Raw genomic sequence first — 23,308 nt, 5'->3', positions numbered from 1 at the left:
CCTTGATTCTAATAGCTGTATGCTCAGTTTTTGTGAATTGCGTGTTTGGTTCATTATGGAAGTCAGAGGTGCTGTCCATGTGGAGAGAGGTTTAAACGGAAAGGTCAGGTTGATGATTCACTCCCACATTTTACACTTTACTCAGGGGAGCTGTGCAGACCAGATAGCACTTTCTGTTATTCTGAAAATAGCATGTCAAGGATTAAGTTGTAAGGGGAAAAAAAGGAATTATCTCCAATGGGTGTCACTAGCGTGTAGTCTAATCCATTATCCAAGACACGTGATGCAGGATGAAAGATACTAGGAGACTTTAATGACAACACGGAGTATACACAGGAGAACTCGTAACACACACTATTAACATAAGACGACACCGAACAAGGAACAGAAAGAACTGAGAGAATAAGTATACAAAGGGATAATTAACAGAACAAGAACCAGGTGTGTACCTCAATCTGAAACCATGGCAACAAACTAGAAATGAGAACTCAGGCAACATGGGAAAACGTCTCGGTTACTAATGTAACCCTCGTTCCCTGAAGGAGGGAACGGGAGACGTAACGTCGACGTGACGACGTAATTGGGATCACTTCAGGGAGCCCTATCAGCTTCGAGTGTCTACAGAACAAGCCAATGAACGTTGGCGTGCGTGAAACGCACACATTGTTTTTCGCTGAGGAGCCGAGATTGTGATGGCCATTGCAGCAATGGTCAGCAACGGTGGCGACGAGACGTTACGTCTCCCGTTCCCTCCTTCAGGGAACGAGGGTTACATTAGTAACCGAGACGTTCCCTTTCAGTCGCTTATGTTCGACGTAATTGGGATCCCATGGAAAACGCCACGGTTGCTGCCAAAAACAAGCCCTACGCAGACTCTCAGACCCCCAACTGGCTGGGGCAGAACACCTGCGTAGAAGGAGTTCAGCTGCTGTTCCGTTATACCCCACACAGAGGAACTCTTGGATAACACTAGGAAAGCGTGCCTTTCCAGGGGAGAGGGACGCTGCGGAAGCCACATCCTGCCCGAAGGGAGGTACCATGTGGAGAATACACATATGGACTGGCCGGATAGGGGCAGTGCAACATATGGAATGTCACTGGGGTGGCTCCACCTAAGAAGGGGGAGGCAGCACCGGACAGTGACGGCAGAGCGGACTCTGCCAAGGGAAAGACACAGGCTCACCGCAGGGAGCTGGTCGTGGAAGAAAACGCATATGGGATCGCCGCAGGGATCACCACATATGGAACCCAGCCTAGCACAAGTTACACAAGCATACGAGCACTAGGCCTGTCATCGGACGCTCCACAACGTCCGACTGCCGAAGGGGTGCGGAGGAACTCTGCAGGGTTCGTCTGAATGGGGAACTCGACTGGAGCAAAAAGCGCACATATCCGTTCCAGTGGAAGGGAGTGGCGCAGCAAGCCAACACTAGAGCGGGAACTTTGGTGTTACCGCAGGGAGCACAGGAAGAAACCTGCTAAACACGTAGGCTATAAAACCTAGCGAACGTCTTAGGTGTCGCCCAGCCCGCAGCACTACAGATGTCTGTCAGCGAGGCGCCGTGTGCCAGCGCCCAGGAAGAAGCGACACCCCTAGTGGAGTGGGCTCCCAACCCGGGCGGGCGGGGCACACTTTGGGCTTCGTAAGCCAAGGCGATGGCATCCACTATCCAGTGGGCCATCCTCTGCTTGGAGACAGCCTTTCCCTTCTGCTGGCCTCCGTAACAGACGAAGAGCTGATCTGAGGTCCTGAGGCTTTACGTTGTCCACGTACAGACGCAGAGCGCGAACGGGACAGAGAAAAGCCAGGGCTGGGTCTGCCTCCTCCAAAGGTAGCGCTTGCAGGTTCACCACCTGGTCCCGGAAGGGAGTGGTAGGAACCTTGGGCGCGTATCTGGGCCGGGGTCTCAGGATCACGTGAGAGTTATCCGGGCCAAATTCTAGGCACAATTCGTCGACCGAAAATGCATGCAGGTCCCCTACCCTCTTGATGGAGGCCAATGCAACCAGGATAACTATCTTACAGGACAGGATTTTTAACTCAGCTGATTGTAAGGGCTCAAAAGGTGGTCTCTGAAGTGCCGAAAGGACCAGAGACAAATCCCAAGAGGGTATAGAGCGTGAGCGAGGCGGATTTAGTCTCCTCGCCCCCCTCAGGAACCTGACAATCAGGTCGTGCTTTCCCAATGACTTACCTTCAACTGCATCGTGATGTGCGGCAATCGCGGCAACATACACTTTAAGGGTGGAGGGAGACAGCCTTCGCTCCAGCTCTTCTTGCAGGAAGGAAAGCACGGCTCTGATCGAGCAAGATCGGGGGTTCTCCTCGTAAGAAGAACACCAGTCAACAAACAGGTTCCACTTCAACGTATAGAGGCGCCTCGTAGAGGGGGCTCTAGCGGAAGTGATGGAGTCAACTACTGCTCTCAGAGGAATGGAGGGGCTGTCGCGAGGAACACTAGTTCCGGGAACCAGGTCCGGTTGGGCCAATATGGCGCAACTAGCAAGACCTGCTCCTCGTCCTCCCTGACTTTGCACAAGGTCTGTGCAAGAAGGCTCACTGGGGGAAACGCATACTTGCGTAGGCCCCGGGGCCAGCTGTGTGCCAGAGCATCCGTGCCGATGGTCACCTCGGTCAGGGAATAGAACAACTGGCAGTGAGATGTGTCCGGGGCGGCAAACAGATCTACCTGTGCGGTCCCGAAGCGTCTGAAAATTAGCTGGACCCCTTGGTATGGAGTCGCCATTCTCCCGATAGCACCTGCTGCCGTGAGAACTCATCGGCTGCACGGTTGAGCAGGCCCGGAATGTAAACAGCACGAAGCGACCTCAGATGCTTCTGACTCCAGAGGAGGCGATGGCGGGCGAGTTGTGACATGCGGCGGGAGCGCAGACCACCTCAGCGGTTGATGTACGCAACGGTCGCAGTGCTGTCCGTACTTGAGGTAAGCGAGTCTCGATCTAAGCGCTGCCATAGTCATATTCCCGCAATGGGAACATGAACTATTCACAAAAGCTGCCTCAGCGTGCTGAATGCCCAAACACGAGAGGCAACTATTGTGGCCGTCTGCTGGCGCCAGGGAACGACCGCACTCAGAAACGCACAAGCGGAATGACATCCTGAAAAGGACGCAGGGTTGCTCTTTTAGTGAAAACCCCAAAAAAAACAGAAAAACTCTCTCAGTGCTGAGGCACCCAGGGGTAGCCGCAGAGTGTATTTACACACACTCAGGAGGAAACACCCATCGAAACCGACACACACACACACACAGAACTGCAGTCTGTGAAACAGCAGTTGTGAGCTGCAATACTCGCGGCCGCCACTGATCGCGCCGTCACACCAACACTGGAACGAGAGTCCTCTTTGAAGTTTTCAATGCAGTCAATGCATAGAATTCTGAAGTCAAACAGAGGCTCGGCTCCGAAGTGAAAGACAATGTGAGGCGTTTCACATACGCCAACGTTCATTGTCTTGTTCTGTAGACACTCGAAGATGATAGGGCTCCCTGAAGTGATCCCAATTACATTGTCACATCGACGTTACGTCGAACGTGAGCGACTGAAAGGAAACCAAACTAAACAGAACATGGCCGTGACAATGGGTATATAGGTCGGGTGTTACTGCTGTAAGCCCTGAATGATTCGAGTCAGGCATTACATGTGAGCATACTAAATGTAAATGTCTTTTTTTGTGGTCACAAACTGAATTAAATATATTGCTTATACATAAATAATATTTCTACTAATGATAGATGGAGAAGTTTAAGGTTTACTTTAGGGAAGGTGGGGGAAGGAAGACCCTCAAACCTGCATCCCTTAGGAGAGTGCAGTGCAACACCTCATTACACCATGAACACAAGCACTAGCGCATCGTAAATGATCCTGACACTGAGAAGCACTGAGGAACCTGACAGCCAAAACCTTACAAACAATGTGAGAGAAAGAGAACAAATCTGAGACAAAGAGTGAAAGAATGGAGAGAAGACAACATCTCTAGCAGAACAGTGTTTTTATTATTAAACTAAAACTACAAATCATTTTCGTTAGAGATAAATTGAGATCACGATTTTTTTTGTTTCAAACAGAGATCAGAATTCTCCCACGATTCTGAACAGACAATTAAATAAAGTAACATGTAAATTAGAGGTTTTGACAAAATATTAATTGCTGCAGTCTATTTAAAAATGTTTAATTAGAATGAATATTTAAAAATATATATGTTTGAATGAATGATTCAATGACTCACTCATAAAGACTTCACTTGTTGAATTACTGGATGAATCAGCATTTTTGAACAAATCTCTTGAATAAATGATTCAGTGACAAATACATTTGTAATAGTCACCTGTCGCCACCTACTGGTGTAACAATGTATAATCGATACAATCAGTATAATATAAAAAAAAAATCGAATTCAAAATATAATATAAATACTATATCATTATATAAATAAATAATGACCAGAAGATGTGACAGCTCCCCGCTGAAAAGACAAAAAAATTCCATGCTGACGCTGAAATTTCCATGCTGATTCATGACAATGACTGGTTTATGACAATCTTTGTATGGTGGCTTGACAAAGCCTTTGAAAAGCAAATTTTAAAATCTTATCATGTCACCTGGTTTTACCCTCACCCAATCTCCTTCATCTTGTCCTGTCAAAAACAAAAATAATTTTTGGCAAGATCCACAACAACACAGCCCACTGCCAGACACTAGAAACAAAGCTCTCCCATCATGCCCATGGCACCACAAATACCTCTCTGAACCCGGAGCACATAAACAATTAAGACATGCACCCTTTGTGCTTGTTTTGATATACCATTGCATATGATAGCACACGAGTCTTAAGGAGCACCATCTCTGTTCATCTGAGTCCCACTGGATCTCCATCTCACTCCCGCTGTTGTGTGAGCAAACTGATCATGCTGACAGCATTCTGTACATGTTCTCCTTGCAGGCTGCACCACAGCGGTACAACTGGCATCTCCCCTGTGAAACAACTGCTAAGAGTGACAGTTAACATTGTGCTCTAGCACTATTCTTTCAGGACAAAGCAACGACTCTACGGAAATGCTACAGTGCATATTGTGTGTGACCACTAATAACATAGTGAGCACATTGCTTGTGTACTAATAGTCCTATTTGGTTGTGACAGGCTAAAGCAAAGGGGAACCCAGTGGTTAGCCTACACTATCAATTAAAAAAGCACCTAAAAAGGCTTCTTTGTGATTCTAGCACACATATGATTGTATGGACACTGAAACAATATCACCACATTTTGACAGCATCTAAAAGGTAAAACCTTATACATACGTATACACTGTAAAAAATTTCTAACCTCCCTAACTCAAAATTTTCTAGTGACTGATAACATCTAAATTTTTCAATTGGCCCAAGTGAAATTCTGTAAATTTCAATTGGCCCAAGTGAAATTCTGTAAATTTTATTTAATAATTTACAGAATTTCACTTGGGCCAATTGAAAAATGTAGATGTTATCAGTCACTAGAAAATTTTGAGTTAGGGAGGTTAGAATTTTTTTACAGTGTAGGTTCATGGGTATTTACGCTCATTTCCCCTATTTTAACATTTTGATTACCTCTGCTATCTTTAAAAGGTTCATCTTTAAAAATGCTAATTTAGCAAATCTCAAAATGAATATCACAATTTTAAAACTTAGAATCTATATAGGTCAAGAAGACATATAGTGAAACATTTTGTATCTGCATTTCAAGCAATCCTCCACAGGACAGTGTTTCAAAGATATACCTTTGAGAATAGAGATGGAATGAGACCTCATTAGAATTACTGTCATTTCTCTAGAGGTCGACCGATTGATCGGTTTTGCCGATTAATCGGCACCGAAAACCAACTGCTGGAACAATCATTAACGGCAAAAATCCATACAGAGAAATCTGGGTTGTGGTCCGTTGCTGGATCGGCTAAGAATGTCATTATACAGTACGAGTTCATTCAGTTAAGTATCCATTTTAAAGGGTAACTAAACCCTAAACCAACTTTTTTTAGTGAATGATCTGAAAGAATGGGGCTTTATTAGTGCTGTTCATTGATTCAAGTAATTTTTTTGACATTTGTGTTTAAAGTATTTTAATTTGACTAAATAGGGTGTAAAAGCGTCTGAGTGCTGCCCTCTTCAGGTTGAACAGGGGCTACTGCAGTTGAATTTTCCTATTGGAAGTTGTGGTACACTCTGATGTCAGAGGGTACCAGCTAACCACGCCCTTGCCTGCAGAGAGATAGGTCTCAGATGCACGCCCCCTCTCCACTGGGCTCTGCCTACTTTTCCAGCATTTTTCAAATATTGCCAGTGGGTGGAGTCAGGCTCTGACCAGGGGTTTAGTTACCCTTTAAAAACTATCGGTTCATTAATCGGTTTTCGGCCAGTGTGGGCCAACCTAGTTATTGCTATTGGTAAAATGAAATCCACCTATCGGTCGACCTCTATCCTAGTAAAAAATAAATATACTAAAATGTATTTGAAATACATTTATTTTATGCTAAGTATACTACAAATACATTTATGTACTTAATATAAATACCCTGCCAGCAATTGTACTGTTGGTATACTAAATTGGTATACTTAAAGTTTGCTAAACTAATTTTGTTTAGTTAATTTCCAGAAATAGTTTTGTTTGTTAATATCCAGAAATAGTGCTGAGGTCCAACTACAGATATACTTAAGTATATTTGATTGTGCTAAAGTGGAATTATTGCAAGTATACTTTAGGTACACTTTAAATATCTTGACACAGAGATCATACTGTCCTTATATTAAACACATTTTAAGGTGTAATATTAAGAAATGTGCACTGTGCAATAAAGAAGTACTCCAAATAAAGCTTCATTATAATATGTATATCAGTAAGTCTCAAGCGATATGTCAGTAAATATGTTAATGGATTTGTAGTATACTTAGTACGAAACAAATGTATTTTAAATACATTTTGGTATAGGTGTTTTTGTCTAGGGTATACTCTATGAAGATGCTTGATGAAGGTTTCAGCTTTGCTTTACATACAGTATGTGGTTTTAAGTAAATAAATATAAATATATTCCATTAATGCTCAGCAAAACAAAAGTCAAAGACATCTTGAAGAGAAACACTGACATGCCACATCAATTCTTTCTCTGTCAAGCAGCCAAGTTTAGCACAAAGCGTGGGCCGCCAGGTCAGCCAGGTGAACTCCCACGAGTCTCCGCTAACATCAAAAATCAACCAATCTCCACTGCCTCGGATCCAATCAACCTTCTCCCATAATGCCTGGGGACATCCTCTGAAAGCACTAGGATTCCCTAAAAAACAATTCTGGCATGCTACTTCCTTATCTGCAGTGCAGTCCTGTGACTGCGGCGTTTTCTCGCACATTAAAGAGAGTGTTTCCTTTGATGTGGCATTGCGCGGTCGGGTAGATGGAGAAATGTGGGGAAATACCCTCAGTGCACACAGAAACAAGTACTGCAACCGCCTCCTCAACAGCTTATCGCTAACTCAGAGAACACAGTATGTGCTTATCTACTTTAAATGAAGCACTACCACATATTCAAAGTTTCTTTTATTCTATTTACACGTGGAAGAGTGGAAACTAATCAGATACATCAAACATAAATTTGGCATTAGCGGGTTCGGAAAAAAGAGCGAGCATGGGGTGGAGATGGAAGGCAAAACAATGGAAGAATAGGAACAAGCCCACACCTCTTAGCTGGAGGCCTGAAGTATTTTTAATTAGGCAAAGTCTCTTGGGACGGAACAGTGTGATTTGAACAGACCTGCGGGATCCCAATGCATTTTCAAGTACTTTAAAAAAGATTCCCTGCTGACTTTACTTAATGTTGCATTTTGCAACAGCATAATCTTAGCAAAGAAAGTTCTTCTCTGAATGCAGTCTGATGTATGTTTAAAGCTTCTCTAAAAATACCTCATTGCATTACGGCAAATCTTTAGCAACAGATGTGCGAAAAAGGCAAGAACTTTTCAGAAAAACTTTAAATGCGCTAACAACAGTGCTTTGTGCTCGAGTAGTTTGTGAGAGAGCCAGTATTTGATGCATTACAAAAACAGATCTTGAAAAATGCACTTAAAAACAAAGAGTACAAAGCACTACCTTCATAACCAACAGTGCATGAGACGCTTTGTAAACTCCTCTGTGCTTTAATTAAACTTTCTCTAACTGCTGCCTCTCAGGAGCTGTTTTTGACCACTGTGAGGACGGACACAGAGAAGCATATGGGCTCGGGATATTCATTTATCTTCCAGATCCATTTTTAAGGCAGCAGTTAGCTGGCATCAGACTGTTTTTTTGCAGTTCAGAGAGCGGATATCTGTCCAGAAGCCCCAGTAAGGCTTTAATTAGTGGGGATAGTAGGGGTTTCAGATCTCAGGCCAGCTTCCATCAAAGCAGGGCTCATCCCGAGGAAGATGTGAGAGCCGACGTTCTCCTAGTGTTCTGTAAATGCATTCATAAATGAGTTGTGTTGGGACGGTGCCCACTCTGAAGAGCATTAGCCATGCTTACACCTGCCTGTGTCTTACAGTAGAATAATTATGCTATATAGACTTTGGCACATGAAATTTTTCTATTCATCTGTTACAGACTGGGATGTAAGGCCCAAATCCAGTTTAAAAGATGCATGCAGTTATTGACGGGAAGTTAGTATGGGATAATATTATTTGGAGTCATTCATATTTTTTATTTTTAAAGGACTTAGTACTTTATTCAGCAAGGATGAATTAAACTGATCAAAAGTGACAGTAAAAGACATTTTTTAATGTTTCTATTTCAAATCAATGCTGATATTTGGAACTTTGGAACTATTGATCAAATGTTCCTGAGGAAAAAATGTATCACATTTTCCTCAAAAATATTAAGCCGCATGACTGTTTTCAACATTGATAATAATAAGAAATGTTTCTTGAGCTCCAAATCAGCATATTAGAATGATTTCTGAAGAATCATGTGACACTGAAGTAAATGCAGCTAAAAATTCAGCTTTGCCATCACAAAAATAAATTGCATTTTAAAATATATTAAAAAAGAAAGCAGTTATTTTAAATTATAGTAGTTCATGATATTACTGGTTTTACTGTATTTTTGTTAAGATAAACGCAGCTATGGTAAGCATTCACACCCGGTATTAAGATGTGTTTTGGTCGATCGGATCACAAGTAGACGAGCCAATTGCGCTTGGGCCCGGTTTCACAGACAGGGCTCAGATTAAGCCAGGATTAGGCCTTAGTTCAATTAGAGCATTGAATTAGGTTTTATAAACGTGCCTTAGCAAAAAAACATTACTGGTGTGAATCTTGAGACAAAACAATGCCACTGACATATTTTAAGATATGCCAGTGCAAGTTGCTTTCAGTTAAAACAGCAGATATGCATTTTAGTCTGGGACCAGCTTAAGCCTTGTCTGTGAAACAGGGGGGTAGTGTTTTAATCCGTCTGTTTTGTCCACTTTCGAACACTTCTGTCCTGATTTGTTCGAGGGGATGGTCTATGGGTAAATACATGGGCTTTTTCAGGTCAGAAATGGTGAAAGAACAACACAGTGCTTGGTTTGTTTTTCATCTTCAAACCAAACTTGAGTCTTCGGCCAAAGTTTAAATCTCGTTTGGCCTCCTAATGTTTACGCATTAGTTTAGTAGGCAGAGAGTAGGCAGTGTTTTGTGGTTGTTTGAACACATTCGACCACATGAGCATTTCCACAAAAGCAATCCGGTCGAATATGCGTTTTCAACTACCTAAGTGGTCGAAAGTGGCCAAGCTCAAATCATTTTAGAACCTGTTTACATCTGTATTCAGCGTCGACCACTTGTAATCAGATTGACGAAAACACAGGTGTAAACATGGCCTAAGAGACTTCTTTCTGGAACATTTACCAGAAGAGATTACCTCTCTTGATGCTCCAGCGCGTTTTGACCCATAATGTCCTAGACAGTAATTGTCACTCACATTGAAAGATGGAGAACAGGTCTTTATACTTGTATACATTCCCTGTTTAGGTGTGGAAATCTGTGATGTTTTAGATACAGTGGGTACGGAAAGTATTCAGACCCCCTTAAATTTTTCACTCTTTGTTATATTGCAGCCATTTGCTAAAATCATTTAAGTTCATTTTTTTCCTCATTATTGTACACACAGCACCCCACATTGACAGAAAAACACAGAATTGTTGACATTTTTGCACATTTATTAAAAAAGAAAAACTGAAATATCACATGGTCCTAAGTATTCAGACCCTTTGCTGTGACACTCATATATTTAACTCAGGTGCTGTCCATTTCTTCTGATCATCCTTGAGATGGTTCTACACCTTCATTTGAGTCCAGCTGTGTTTGATTATACTGATTGGACTTGATTAGGAAAGCCACACACCTGTCTATATAAGACCTTACAGCTCACAGTGCATGTCAGAGCAAATGAGAATCATGAGGTCAAAGGAACTGCCTGAAGAGCTCAGAGACAGAATTGTGGCAAGGCACAGATCTGGCCATGGTTACAAAAAAAATTCTGCTGCACTTAAGGTTCCTAAGAGCACAGTGGCCTCCATAATCCTTAAATGGAAGACGTTTGGGACGACCAGAACCCTTCCTAGAGCTGGCCGTCCGGCCAAACTGAGCTATCGGGGGAGAAGAGCCTTGGTGAGAGAGGTAAAGAAGAACCCAAAGATCACTGTGGCTGAGCTCCAGAGATGCAGTCAGGAGATGGGAGAAAGTTGTAGTAAGTCAACCATCACTGCAGCCATCCACCAGTCAGGGCTTTATGGCAGAGTGGCCCGACGGAAGCCTCTCCTCAGTGCAAGACACATGAAAGCACACCTGAAGGACTCCAAGATGGTGATAAATAAGATTCTCTGGTCTGATGAGACCAAGATAGAACTTTTTGGCCTTAATTCTAAGCGGTATGTGTGGAGAAAACCAGGCACTGCTCATCACCTGTCCAATACAGTCTCAACAGTGAAGCATGGTGGTGGCAGCATCATGCTGTGGGGGTGTTTTTCAGCTGCAGGGACAGGACGACTGGTTGCAATCGAGGGAAAGATGAATGCGGCCAAGTACAGGGATATCTTGGACGAAAACCTTCTCCAGAGTGCTCTGGACCTCAGACTGGGCCGAAGGTTCACCTTCCAACAAGACAATGACCCTAAGCACACAGCTAAAATAACGAAGGAGTGGCTTCACAACAACTCCGTGACTGTTCTTGAATGCCCCAGCCAGAGCCCTGACTTAAACCCAATTGAGCATCTCTGGAGAGATCTGAAAATGGCTGTCCACCAACGTTTACCATCCAACCTGACAGAACTGGAGAGGATCTGCAAGGAGGAATGGCAGAGGATACCCAAATCCAGGTGTGAAAAACTTGTTGCATCTTTCCCAAAAACTCTCATGGCTGTATTAGATCAAAAGGGTGCTTCTACTAAATACTGAGCAAAGGGTCTGAATACTTAGGACCATGTGATATTTCAGTTTTTCTTTTTTAATAAATGTGCAAAAATGTCAACAATTCTGTGTTTTTCTGTCAATATGGGGTGCTGTGTGTACAATAATGAGGAAAAAAAATGAACTTAAATGATTTTAGCAAATGGCTGCAATATAACAAAGAGTGAAAAATTTAAGGGGGTCTGAATACTTTCCGTACCCACTGTATATAAACAAATGTATGTGTACTGTACTTTAGCGTTTGGGGTCGGTACATTTTTTCCATCTAAAACATCACAGATTTCCAACCTAAACAGTGAATGTATACGACTATAAAGACCTGTTCTCCGTCTTTCAATGTGAGTGACAATAACTGTCTAGGACATTATGAGTCAAAACGCGCTGGAGCATCAAGAGAGGTAATTAGGTCCAAGCAGGCTTTCAGTCAGGCATTCACAGTACCGCTTCTAGGCAGCCATTTGCTATGGCAACACAAACCTACAGTAAATGTGTTTATATGTACAGTATGTGCTTATGTGTTGGGGTTATGCATTAAGAGAAGATGATTTTGACCTCTTATGTGCATGAAACGCCACAGCATTTACAGCATGATACAGCCAAATATATATATGTTTTTTTCAGAGCTATGACTTATGTGCCATTCTGCCAAAGTCTGAATCAGCATATGTGCGTATTTCTCATTTTAGCAGCATGTCAAAATGCCATCTCAAAGGTGGCTAAATAATATATGTCCCTGCCCACTGTAGGCTAAAGCACATGCTGTGTAAAGAGCCTTCAAACAATATATTCTTGTTCCACGGGCCAACATAATGTGCGCTTTGGTATATGACTAATGGTCTAAAGCCTGGAATATCCATTGAATTTAAACAGCTACATATAGCGAGTACAGCTGAACTGATCAAGCACTCATTTAACAGATTTTGACATTCTAAAGTACTACAACAGTGACAGTGACAATATCCAGATTAGGACAATAAACGGCACAAAAAATCTCATCTCAACACCTTTAATGAATGGATACACTATCTTTAATTTTGTCATTTCATCTGAATATCAATATTTTTGGCTATTTGTTAATGAGGAATTTGTGGACATTCATGTTTTATATATGTGGAGTAAAAATGTAAGTTTTTATTTTGAATTGAAAAGATAAAATCAGACCCTTGGGGTAAAATGGCCCATCAGAATGTGCACAGAAGGCCCCTAGTGGAATGTTGTTACTAGTAGGGTTATTACAGTACCAACACTCAGTATAGTCGGTACCAATACTAATAAAATTTCAACAGTCAATAGACCGAAAGCAAGAGAAGCGCCTGCCCTTTATAATCACTAAGGCTGTCAATCTCTGAAGAGCCAGTTCACTGAATTCTGCACTCTCGCAAAAACTCAAGTTACAATAAAAAAGCTGTCTTAATTGTACAATGAATCTCTTATTTACATCATGTTTACACTTTGTTGGTTATAATGAAAGGATTTGCAAGCCAACAAAACAAAACCTTTTCAAAAAGTGTTTTCAGCGGTTTTAAGCAGATTCTGACTAACTTACTGACTAGCACCTCTGATAGGCCATTGCGTTCACGTGCTCAACGGATGTTTGTGATTGGCTACAATGCTCAACACTTGTAAAAACACGCTGTATATACTACCAGTGCCGCAGAAATGCTGGTACCGTTACCCTTTTTAGTACCAGTACGTTTGGCAACCTAAGTTACTAGTGTTATTATTTTTAATGCTTATTGTAATTCATGTGGTTATTATTCAATAATTAAATTAATTAGATGGACGTTTCAGACATCTTCATTTTTCATAAAAACCTATAGGCTATTGAGTGAAATTCTTAAATTTGATCTCATGGTATTTTTTACAGTATTATGACATATTTTCATTTCAATTATGGAAAATTAAATATTCATTTAATAAATAGATGAAATAAAGAAATCAGACAAATATATTTTACTGAGATTCTGCTTTGTCTGCCATCAGTTATTTACTTATTCAGCTAAATAGAATAATTTTACATTTTGTGCAATGACAATGAAATTTATCAAATGTTACTCTTTATTTCCCTAAATAATAACACACTGGCAGATGCATTATCATCCTGGACATGCATATAAACTCATATCAAAATATATTACAATTTAAATGTAAATGCACATCGTTCTTACCCAGATATGAGGCAGTTTATACAGCACGAAGGTTAATGTAATTTAATACAAAGCGCTCTGGGTGGGAGCAAATGGACATAATACTGAAGTAACTGAAGTTTAATCAGACAAAGTGGCTTCACTTTCTGCTTGTTTTGCATGAGGACAAAGCTGCTTATCCACACAAACAAGTGAATCATGATGAAATATCAAAGAGAATCAAGCAATGTGCATCTATATTGATCCAAAGAGACGACAACATGTGTTGCTGCTCTTTGTGGCGATAGCTTCAGAGTTGGCCTCAGGAGGATACAGACATGTGGTGTCCAAAAGCTCCACTATTAATGAGACTATGCACGACTAAACTGAAGGTACACAAAGTACGCATTCATCTGAAGTAAAAACCAATCCACATTCTCATCGCAAATCCTTCAAGTCTTTAATATTTATCAGTACACTGTCCAGTAAACACACTACAAGATTAATACCAGGAATATTCAAGACTAAGAACTATCCTGAGACATTATTTACCCATCATGTCATTTTTACACAACTTTAATGATTCATAAGATCTAGAGCAGGGAAGCCTTGATGCTTGCACGCTGTGCGGGAGGTTGCTGTCAGCATGTTTATTTTCAGTGAGCACACACGTAAACACTCATTTACTGCCAGTGATAACCCGCAAATCTAGAGCAGAGAGGGGGAGAGTACTAGAGAGGAGAGAAGCGCCCATTATACGTTCTAACGCACAGATTAGCTGCGACAAAAACATTTAAAATGAGTCGGAAATCGGTTTCGTCATACACTGTATCCTTTCGTTACAGTGCAAGCCAAGCACGTAACCTTACGGTTTTGGAACGACATGAGAGTGAGTAATTTTTGGGTGAACTATCCCTTTAAGGGCTAAACTTCCCTTTATCATGGCACACAGTGATTCTGTAATTCGTCAATGAGGAAAAAAAATTATTTGGTCCCTAAATGTTTCTTTTATCTGCCAATGACTCCCTCATTTTATCTGTAGCACTTCAGCTCTCTCTGTCCATGTGAGATCTTTTTGATGTGAAAAGCATTGCACAGAGAAACAGTACAGAATTTAAAACAGCTGAAATAAATTAAATTTCCATTACAGGTACCCATGCCGCTCTTTCTCTCCCTTAAAATGAGTGATTTATTCAGGGTGGGCGAACTGCAGATGCAGATAAGGCGATGGGTCATGCAGGTCTCTGCCATGTCTGCTCTCATGTCAACAGCCCTTGCAGATTTATGGTCACAGTATACAAAAAGCAGGAGGCTGACTCTACCAGACCAAGCCTGCATAAAAACTCTCAGGCCAAAAGAGCATGTCATATCCTCTATACAACAGAGGTTAATGATTCTCTCTGCCTGCTCCACACGCATGATGAAACCAATCACTCTTGCAGTAAGAGACATGCGGTGGGGGGGCATGACACTGTGTGTTTGCTCGAAAATATGATTGAGGTTTATTCTGTAAGATAAATTAATCCTTAAACAATGTATTTCTTAGATATAGTTAACTTAAATGAATTATGAAAAATGAAAATTAGTTTTATTTATATTTTGATTTTATATTATGTATTTATTTATGCATTTACACTGCAGGTCAAAAGCTTATCCAAGCTTCACCAAGGCTGCCTTTTGATCAAAAATAAATCACAATCACTAACTTTCTCAATACCGAATATGGCATGTTATTTATAGAAAATATTACTTATTGAAAAATAATATTTAAATGAACAATATTAGCCATTATAAAAGTATAAATAGGAAATAAACAAGCAAGCAGTTCAGTCAAAAGTACAAAAGCAGCACTAGTTATAGTACAGGATTTCAGTTAAATAAAAATTTGTGCCGTCAAATCGATGAATTGATTCTAAATTAAAAGTTTGTTTATATAAGTTTGTGATACATATATATATATATATATATATATATATATATATATATATATATACAGAGACACACACACACAAACTTTTATTTTTAGAATCGGTTAAACACGATTAATCAATTTGACAGCACTAATAAATATATAAAGTTATGAAACTAAACTTTGCCCTTGCCTCATGCATAAACACTATCTACATAAGAGCCAGCGGCAAATTCCTGAATGACTGGCCGAGATAAAGCTGTTCTCTGCGGGTATATGAGCAATGAACGGCCGCTGACGGTCTGGAGCTCACATCTTCGAAAACATCTGAATTCTGAACAAATTGTCAAATGTGCACTATGTTTATATATAAGTCCCATATCTGAGTTCTAAATAACTACATTCTCGCTTGAAAAAAACTCTTAAAGCTACACTGTGTCATTTTTTATGTTGATTCTTAGCAAAAAACACTTTGTTCTTTCAAAATGATATGTGCTCATTAATGTGTAATTACTTCTACCAACTGATCAAGTATTCTCGTAAGCGTAGAATCTGCCATTTAGAATACATACGAGCGAGTCGCTCGAATGGCGGCAGCCATGTTGCGCCTCCATCTTGAAAATACATTAGCCAAAGAGGGACATACCTGGAAATTCAAGTTGCGCCTTTCGCGTTTTGACACTCAGTGGCACCGTGACGAATGTGAGGGGGAGATTACTCACGACTGCCGGCAGATTTGAAATAATACGGCCACCGTAGGAGTTAAAACGCCCTCGGAATGGGAGGGGCTAGAAAGTAATATTCAGTTGGTAGTCATAAACTATTTCACCGCTATGGGAGAAAATCCTACACAGTGTAGCTTTAAAACTACATTCCGTGACACAACAACAGTAGCATTTGTAAAATGATGGTGGTTTGGTCATCCGGCATGACACTCGCTGTGAGAGAAATGCTGCAAGCGGAGTGATACAAACGGTGAAACGGTTCCCATAGTGCCACTGGTAGAATTGGTTTAAAATTACATAAGGCTAAGTAAATGGGGACAAAATATTATTTTGGGGGAAAATCAACCCTTTAATGTATGTAGCCCTATTCGAAAAGAAAGAGGATAATAATGTTTCACTCCTAGGAGTAAAGTTCTAAACGCTGGAGGCAAATTAGACTGCTGTGCTTTGTTTCTTGTTAGTCCTTGTGTGATTGAAAACCAAAGTGTAGCAAAACATGGCACCCATCTCCTGTGGTCCCGATTCTTGTTTTTTCTTTCTCCCCCACCCTCTCTCTCTCTCTCTCTCATTAAAACTGTCACCAAGCTGCTCCCCTGGGAGTGGTTTAAAAATAACACAAACGGCACAAGCATCACACATCAAATAGCCACTACTCCTTTTAACAAGGTTTGTTGCAGGTTTTCTCTCTCTGCTATTTGTATCGACTCTCTTTTAAGCCCTGGTGCAATAACTAGTTTCACAGCATGGAGTTTTCCTTTTTCAAGAAAGCTAAAACAAAGAAAAAATATTTTGTAAATATATATTTCATCTCAAACCAAAAGCTGAGACCAGATGTGACCGGGTCTGAGCCCATAACGACGGACAAGAGCTCAAGGCTAATCGGGAATCAGGAATCATATAGAAAACTGCATTACAATACAACTGGATGAAATGTAATATGAATCTTCTCATACAGTACATGAATTGTAGCATTGCAAAATATGTATCGGGGCCTCTCTTCATAATCATAATTGTTTTGTGGACACAGGGTATGAATATGGATAAAGAGGCGAATCTGACTAATGAGACTAATCTAAAATCAATTAGTAAATACATCTGGAATTTTTGCAGCAATTTAATTAGCATTGTAATATAGAAAACTTAGTTTAGAACATCTAGCAAATGCAATCACTAGTTGATGCATTACATATTGATTTTCCTAGCAGATGATATCTCATTGAAATGATGTTATAATACTGTGCAGAAATAATACTGGTCAGGCATCTGAGAACAAAAACAACTGAACTTTTAATAAGCCCCGCAAATGGGAATTATTTAAAAGATTATGCGTAAGGCAGCACATTTCCATTGTGTTTTCTGGAATGTTTCATCAAGTTCTGTCTTTTCAGCTGTCAGTACCGTGCGGACAGATGGTCAAGATCTTCAGTGTTGTGTAAAGTTATAATAGCTGTATTTTATTCTGTGGATTATACACCACCATCCATAAGTCTGGGGTCAGTAAGATTTTTTACCACTTTTATTCAGCAGTGACAGTAAAGACATTTATAATTTTACAAAAGTTTTCCATTTCAAATAAATGATGTTTATTTCCACATTAATAATAATAAGAAATGTTTCCTGAGCATCAAATCAGCATATTAGAATGATTTCTGAAGGATCATGTGACACTGAAGACTGGAGTAATGATGCTGAAAATTCAGCTTTGTATCACAGGAATAAATTACATTTTAAAATATATTAAAAACCGAAAACAGCTATTTTAAATTGTAATATTATTTTACAATATTACTATTTTACTGCATTACTATAAATACTGTAGAGCATATACTGTATGTATACTGTGTTTTTTCTTAAATAAATGCAGCCTTGGTGAGCATAAGAGATTTAAAAGAAATCTTATTGAAACAAAGCTTTTGAACAGCAGTGTACATTGAAGAGATGGGAATTGTGTATTAAACAGGGTTGAGTTTGATTTCATTTTAGGAATAGAACAGAGTCTAAGAATCACATTCACATTAATGATTTAACATGACATGATATGAAGCAGATTACACTCACCATCCTTATCAGCTCTCCGGAAAATCTGAAATGAAACACACACACACAGAGAGAGAGAGAGAGAGAGAGAAAGAGAGAGAAATACAGTATATTAATACAAATTACTAATCATTTTAATTTACATTATCATTTGAATTCACCTAAACTTGTGAATTATTTAGCCAAAAACCTGATCAACTGCCAATCAAAGTCTCTAGGACTCTCTAAAGCTCCTCTAAAACTAATATTAAATGTACATACCATTTCTGGCATGAAACTCTAGATGGCGCAGGCTGATAGGTCCTTAACTCAATTTGGTTGCGATAACATCGTTATCTACATAGCACAGCTGATTGGTTGCTGTTGCATCAGCGGCCAATGAGCTGCGGCTCAACATTCAAATACTGGTAGTGTTGCTGTAAGCAGTCTGTAGCGCGTTTTCAGAAACCCTCCACCCTCCCCAGCTCCACCTGTATAGATCTGCTATGGGGTTATTTCATGTCTTACATGCTCACAGCAATGTCTGTGAATGTATTGGCAGTAGAAGTCTCGGTCCTTGCTCTGCAGAAGCAGCAGCGTAGCAGATCTATTCCGCCAAGACCAAATACATTAACATTGCCATAGCCATTACCATGCCCATCTCTATTACCATGTCAGTCTCTCCTGAAGAAAAGTAAAGTACTGTATGTATTAGAAAAAAAACCCTGATAAAAGTAATTAAAAAATGTCTCTCTGTAGGGTTCAATGTCAATCAACCTAAGGAGGAGGTGGTTCTATAGATAGGCTGTTTGCAATTGCATGATACCTCAGCCCTTAACACGGTGCAATGAATCCTTCCATTGCATTTAGAAAACCACCAGCACAAATTACAGTATAACCTTTAAGTTTCTTTTTGTTTTTTTTAATCAAGACTAAGCTAGTTTGTCTATTGCCGATGTGTTTGATTGAACTTGTGAGAGATTTAGCGAGTTGCTTATATCTGTAAGAGCAACCTGATCACACTGTCCAGTCAGATGTGAAATGGACCACTTAAGACTCTCTTGTAACAAAGGAAAATCACAGTCAATAGAATGTGCTGGGAAGCGTTTCTCACTACGGGCTAATTTTACAGCAGTCGATCCATTCAGACCTTCTCATTTTCCTAATACATAAATACATGAAGCATGAATTTGTTGTGATCAGATCTGGATGTTAAATGTACTGGCTGCACAACAAGCAAGCATGGAGCTGCATGTTTGTGATTGGACACGCATGACACGGAGGAAGTGTGTGCCAAACATCCAATAATTGAAACACGTATTGACAGCGCACATTTTGATCTGCTTCAATAGAGTGATCACCTTCTGTTGTTGGTCTAAATCACTTCTCAATTGGATGAGCCAGCTGCCTCATTCATTCCTGACAGCTAACAGCATTCCACCTGTCAGGATTCTTCACCATCACAAAACAAACTCAAAAGCCACACTGGACAACCACTGAAACATCTGCAGTAGAATAAGAACAATGGGGGGGTTTCCTTCTTTTGAACTAGAAGCATATTCTTGGCCATTAAAAGAGGAGAGTGATTGTAGGAACAGCAACATTAGCCATGTTCGATCAATACTGTAATGTATTTTACAAAGCGCACGAGAGGCACTATTGGTATTTAATCTTCCTTGCCGTTTTATATCTTAAAGCAAAAGTGTCTGCAGCATTAATCGCCAGTAGTGGTTCTCAACTGGAGGTTCATGACCCAAAAATAGGTTGCCGCAGATCTGCTCTTATTTCGTGGACTGTGAATTACAAAACTATAACCATAGAATCATGCATATTTAAATAAATAAAAGTAATAGGATTATCAGCTTTTAAATGGGAAGAGAAAGCAATTCACATGCATCAAGGTTTGTGTGGATTTATTTGATTAAAAATAGAGTAAATACTTTCTGCTTGGCTATCTGGGAAGAATTAGATATAATTGTTTGGTTGTTTATTAATTTGATTTGATTTTACTTTTTTTTTTTGTGTATGTCTGTTTTTGTAATGCTTTTGGTGTGTTGTTCTGTATTGTGAAAATCTGAATAAAAATAATAAAATATTAAATATTATTCCAGACTTTAGTGTCACTCACGTGATCCTTCAGAGATCATTTTAATATACTGATTTGATCTCAGTTGAAAACAATTATGCTGCTTAATATTTTTTTTTATAAGAACAGCATTTATTTGAAATAGATTATTTTTTTTATAACAGTTTAAGTTTTTACTGTCACTTTTGATATATTTAAAAAAAAAGATTAAAAAATCTTACTAACCCCAAACTTTTGAACGGTAGTGTATCATGTTAATAAATTTGCATATTGTTGGGCCTATTAAGTGCATGGTAGTATTAATTAACTTCCATATTAGATTTTAAAGAAAGATGTTTTTGTACAGTGTCAGATCCTCAGCAAAACCAGTTGAAAACCACTGAACGACAGGAACCAAAGAATTGTTATCACAGAAGCATATCTCAGATCTCGATTATACTGCGCCTTTAACTACTATGTACTAACATTTAAATTAATAATTTGCACTTATTGTGCACATACATGTTTTTACAGCTGTAATTCATTTCTGTAATCACAGCTGTAATTCATTTCTGTAATCACAGCTGTAATTCATTTCTATAATCACATCTAAAATTACACTATTGACCCTTCCCTAATACCTTTTACCCTTAAAAATACCCTTAAACCTAACCATACCACCAAACCTGTGCCTAACCTTACCCGTATCAGACCTCAATCGCAGCTAGTGTTTTGCAATACAATATGAACATAATAAGTAAACTGTACATATTTTTTGATGTAAGTACATTGTAGTTAAGGACATCTAATATGAAGTGTCACCTATCATCCTTTCTTCATCATTATCTTCCTGAACTGTTTGAGAATAAAAGGGATGCACAAAAGGTATACGGTTGTTAAAAACCATTTGTACGGTCTGACAATATGAAGTTACCTAATGTAGGTGACCCAATTTGTTTGTACCTCGGAAGATTTATCTCTGTGTGATAGGAAAAGGGGACAGCTACAAAAAAAAAAAAAAAAATCACAAAAGTGTTCATGTGAACTACAAAGCAACATGTTGAGAAAAGAGAGCCACACTTACAGAGGGAGAAACTAAATGAATAGTACAGTTAAAGTACATATTCACAGAGCTATTCTGGTTTTATATGGTTAATATGTATTTGAAAAAAAAAAAAAAAAACACATTGCTGAGAAAAATACTCTTTAGTTGTTCATTGGTTTCTCAGCTACAAAACAATGAACAACTAGAAAGTGTAAACCAAAACTACCATCTCATTATCCAGCAGAACAATAATCAAATCAAATACTGCAACTGGACTAAATCCAGACATCACAGGAAAAAATTAGGCTCTACTTTACGACTGTAATCTAATTATTGACCTTATTCTGAAAAAGACAATATTCTGATTAAGGTCTGACTTTCCCTCCGTGTCAACATACAGCTCGTCTTTGTTATGGAGCCATATACAGTTTAGGGTGTTTTCATTCTTAATTTTAAGAAAGCTTCATGTGCAATTAATTATTTGTCATGCTATACGTGCAAATAGACGAGCGGATACTAATTCTGAAGCCACGCTCTCTTGTTTGCCGTCAAAAGGTTGACCACTGCCGTGTGTGTATGTGTCCTGTCACAAAATGCGGCGAGAATTCCCACACGACTTTAATAGTACTGTACCTTTAAGATGTGTACATGTCTATAATGCACTTCGATAATGCGATTGAAATAGGAATACTCCACATGTTTTAATTCAATTTGTGTTTACTCATATGACTTTAGCTAGATTAAGGTAATCAGAAATCCCTGTTAACATTGTAGTTTCTTAATCAGAGTATTGTCTTAATATCGGAATATTGTTGTCCATGTAAACGTACTGACACTTGTTTCCAAGTTTCTCTTTACGGCTAAAATACTCTTAATAACACTGATTCTTTTTGTCGATGAAAGGAAATATAATGAGAGTGAGATATTAGGCAAACAAAGAATGATAAAGATTGATAAAGAGTGTTTGAATGGAGAGAGTGTAGCTCAATGAATGGACTTGTTTAATATGTGGACTCACATTTAGACTTGCTAAGTCAGTTGGATTGATTCTCTGTGCTTTGGATCAAATCCAGTTCACTGAACAAATGCCAAGTATATTTGTATTTTAAAGTTCAAGTCAATAGAGCGATGAAGTCTTTAGTAAATGTCAAGTGCAGTCACCATTTGATCATCTATCTGTTCTCACACATGTACATTAAAGTCACCATGAAATCAAACTTGACAATTCCTGTTTTTATGGTATTATTATAAATGAGTTATCCGTCCGTGCAGATCATTATTTTTTTTAATTCATGTGCCCTCCTAATCTTTAATAAAAATATCTTCCCCTCCCTTTTGCAGCGACATCTCTTCTCTTCTCTGATGACGTGTTTACTGGTGCGAGGGCGGGACAACCTGTCACTCACATGACATCACAGTAATAGCAAACCACAACCATCCAATCCCGACGGACAAAATCAAGTCCCACCTGACATTTTTTCTTGTTCGAGAAGCCGTTTCATTCGGATATACGTCACAATAGGAAAGAAAAGACTCTCGCAACTTCCGTTTCATGCCGACTTCTATGCCTAACGTCCTCGCTTTTAAAGCATAAACGAGAGCGCTACTGTAATTTAGTGCACAGCATTCAACCCCAGTGGAAAAGAAGTGTTCAAAAAACATTAAATTGACTTAATTACTTCCTTAAGCCAGATGAGGTCTGGGACCTGAGACATGAATACTGTGAAACACACTTAGCCTTTTTTATGACAGCTTGTTACTTAGTTTTTCACTGTCTGGTTTGGGGAAGCCGTGCTGAGAGAATTCAACACACCTTGAATCCATAACTTGTCTAGCCGGTGAATCGAAAGCTTTCTGAAATGGAAACAGTGGTCTTTACAACTGCATGCTGCTTTAGACACTTTTAAAATGAAAAGTAACGATAAATGACGCTCTGTGGCTCAAGTTGTTTACCAATACAGT

The 23,308-nt window shown here is 39.5% G+C and overlaps 1 protein-coding gene across 4 annotated transcripts in view; it reads right to left on the bottom strand.

Annotated features, from left to right (window-relative positions):
• The window catches only part of necab2 (N-terminal EF-hand calcium binding protein 2), a 90,193-nt gene that overhangs the window by 64,686 nt on the left and 2,199 nt on the right, over nucleotides 1-23,308 (bottom strand). For all 4 annotated transcript variants that reach the window (XM_084410042.1, XM_084410040.1, XM_084410043.1 and 1 more), the window contains exon 2: nucleotides 18,279-18,303. In XM_084410042.1, coding sequence (XP_084266168.1) covers nucleotides 18,279-18,303 — 25 coding nt within the window. The remainder of the gene's footprint in view (nucleotides 1-18,278; nucleotides 18,304-23,308) is intronic.

Source organism: Rutilus rutilus (assembly GCF_951802725.1).
Source record: "Rutilus rutilus genome assembly, chromosome: 5".
NCBI lineage: Eukaryota > Metazoa > Chordata > Actinopteri > Cypriniformes > Leuciscidae > Rutilus > Rutilus rutilus.
This window is presented reverse-complemented; position numbering and strand designations above follow the sequence as displayed.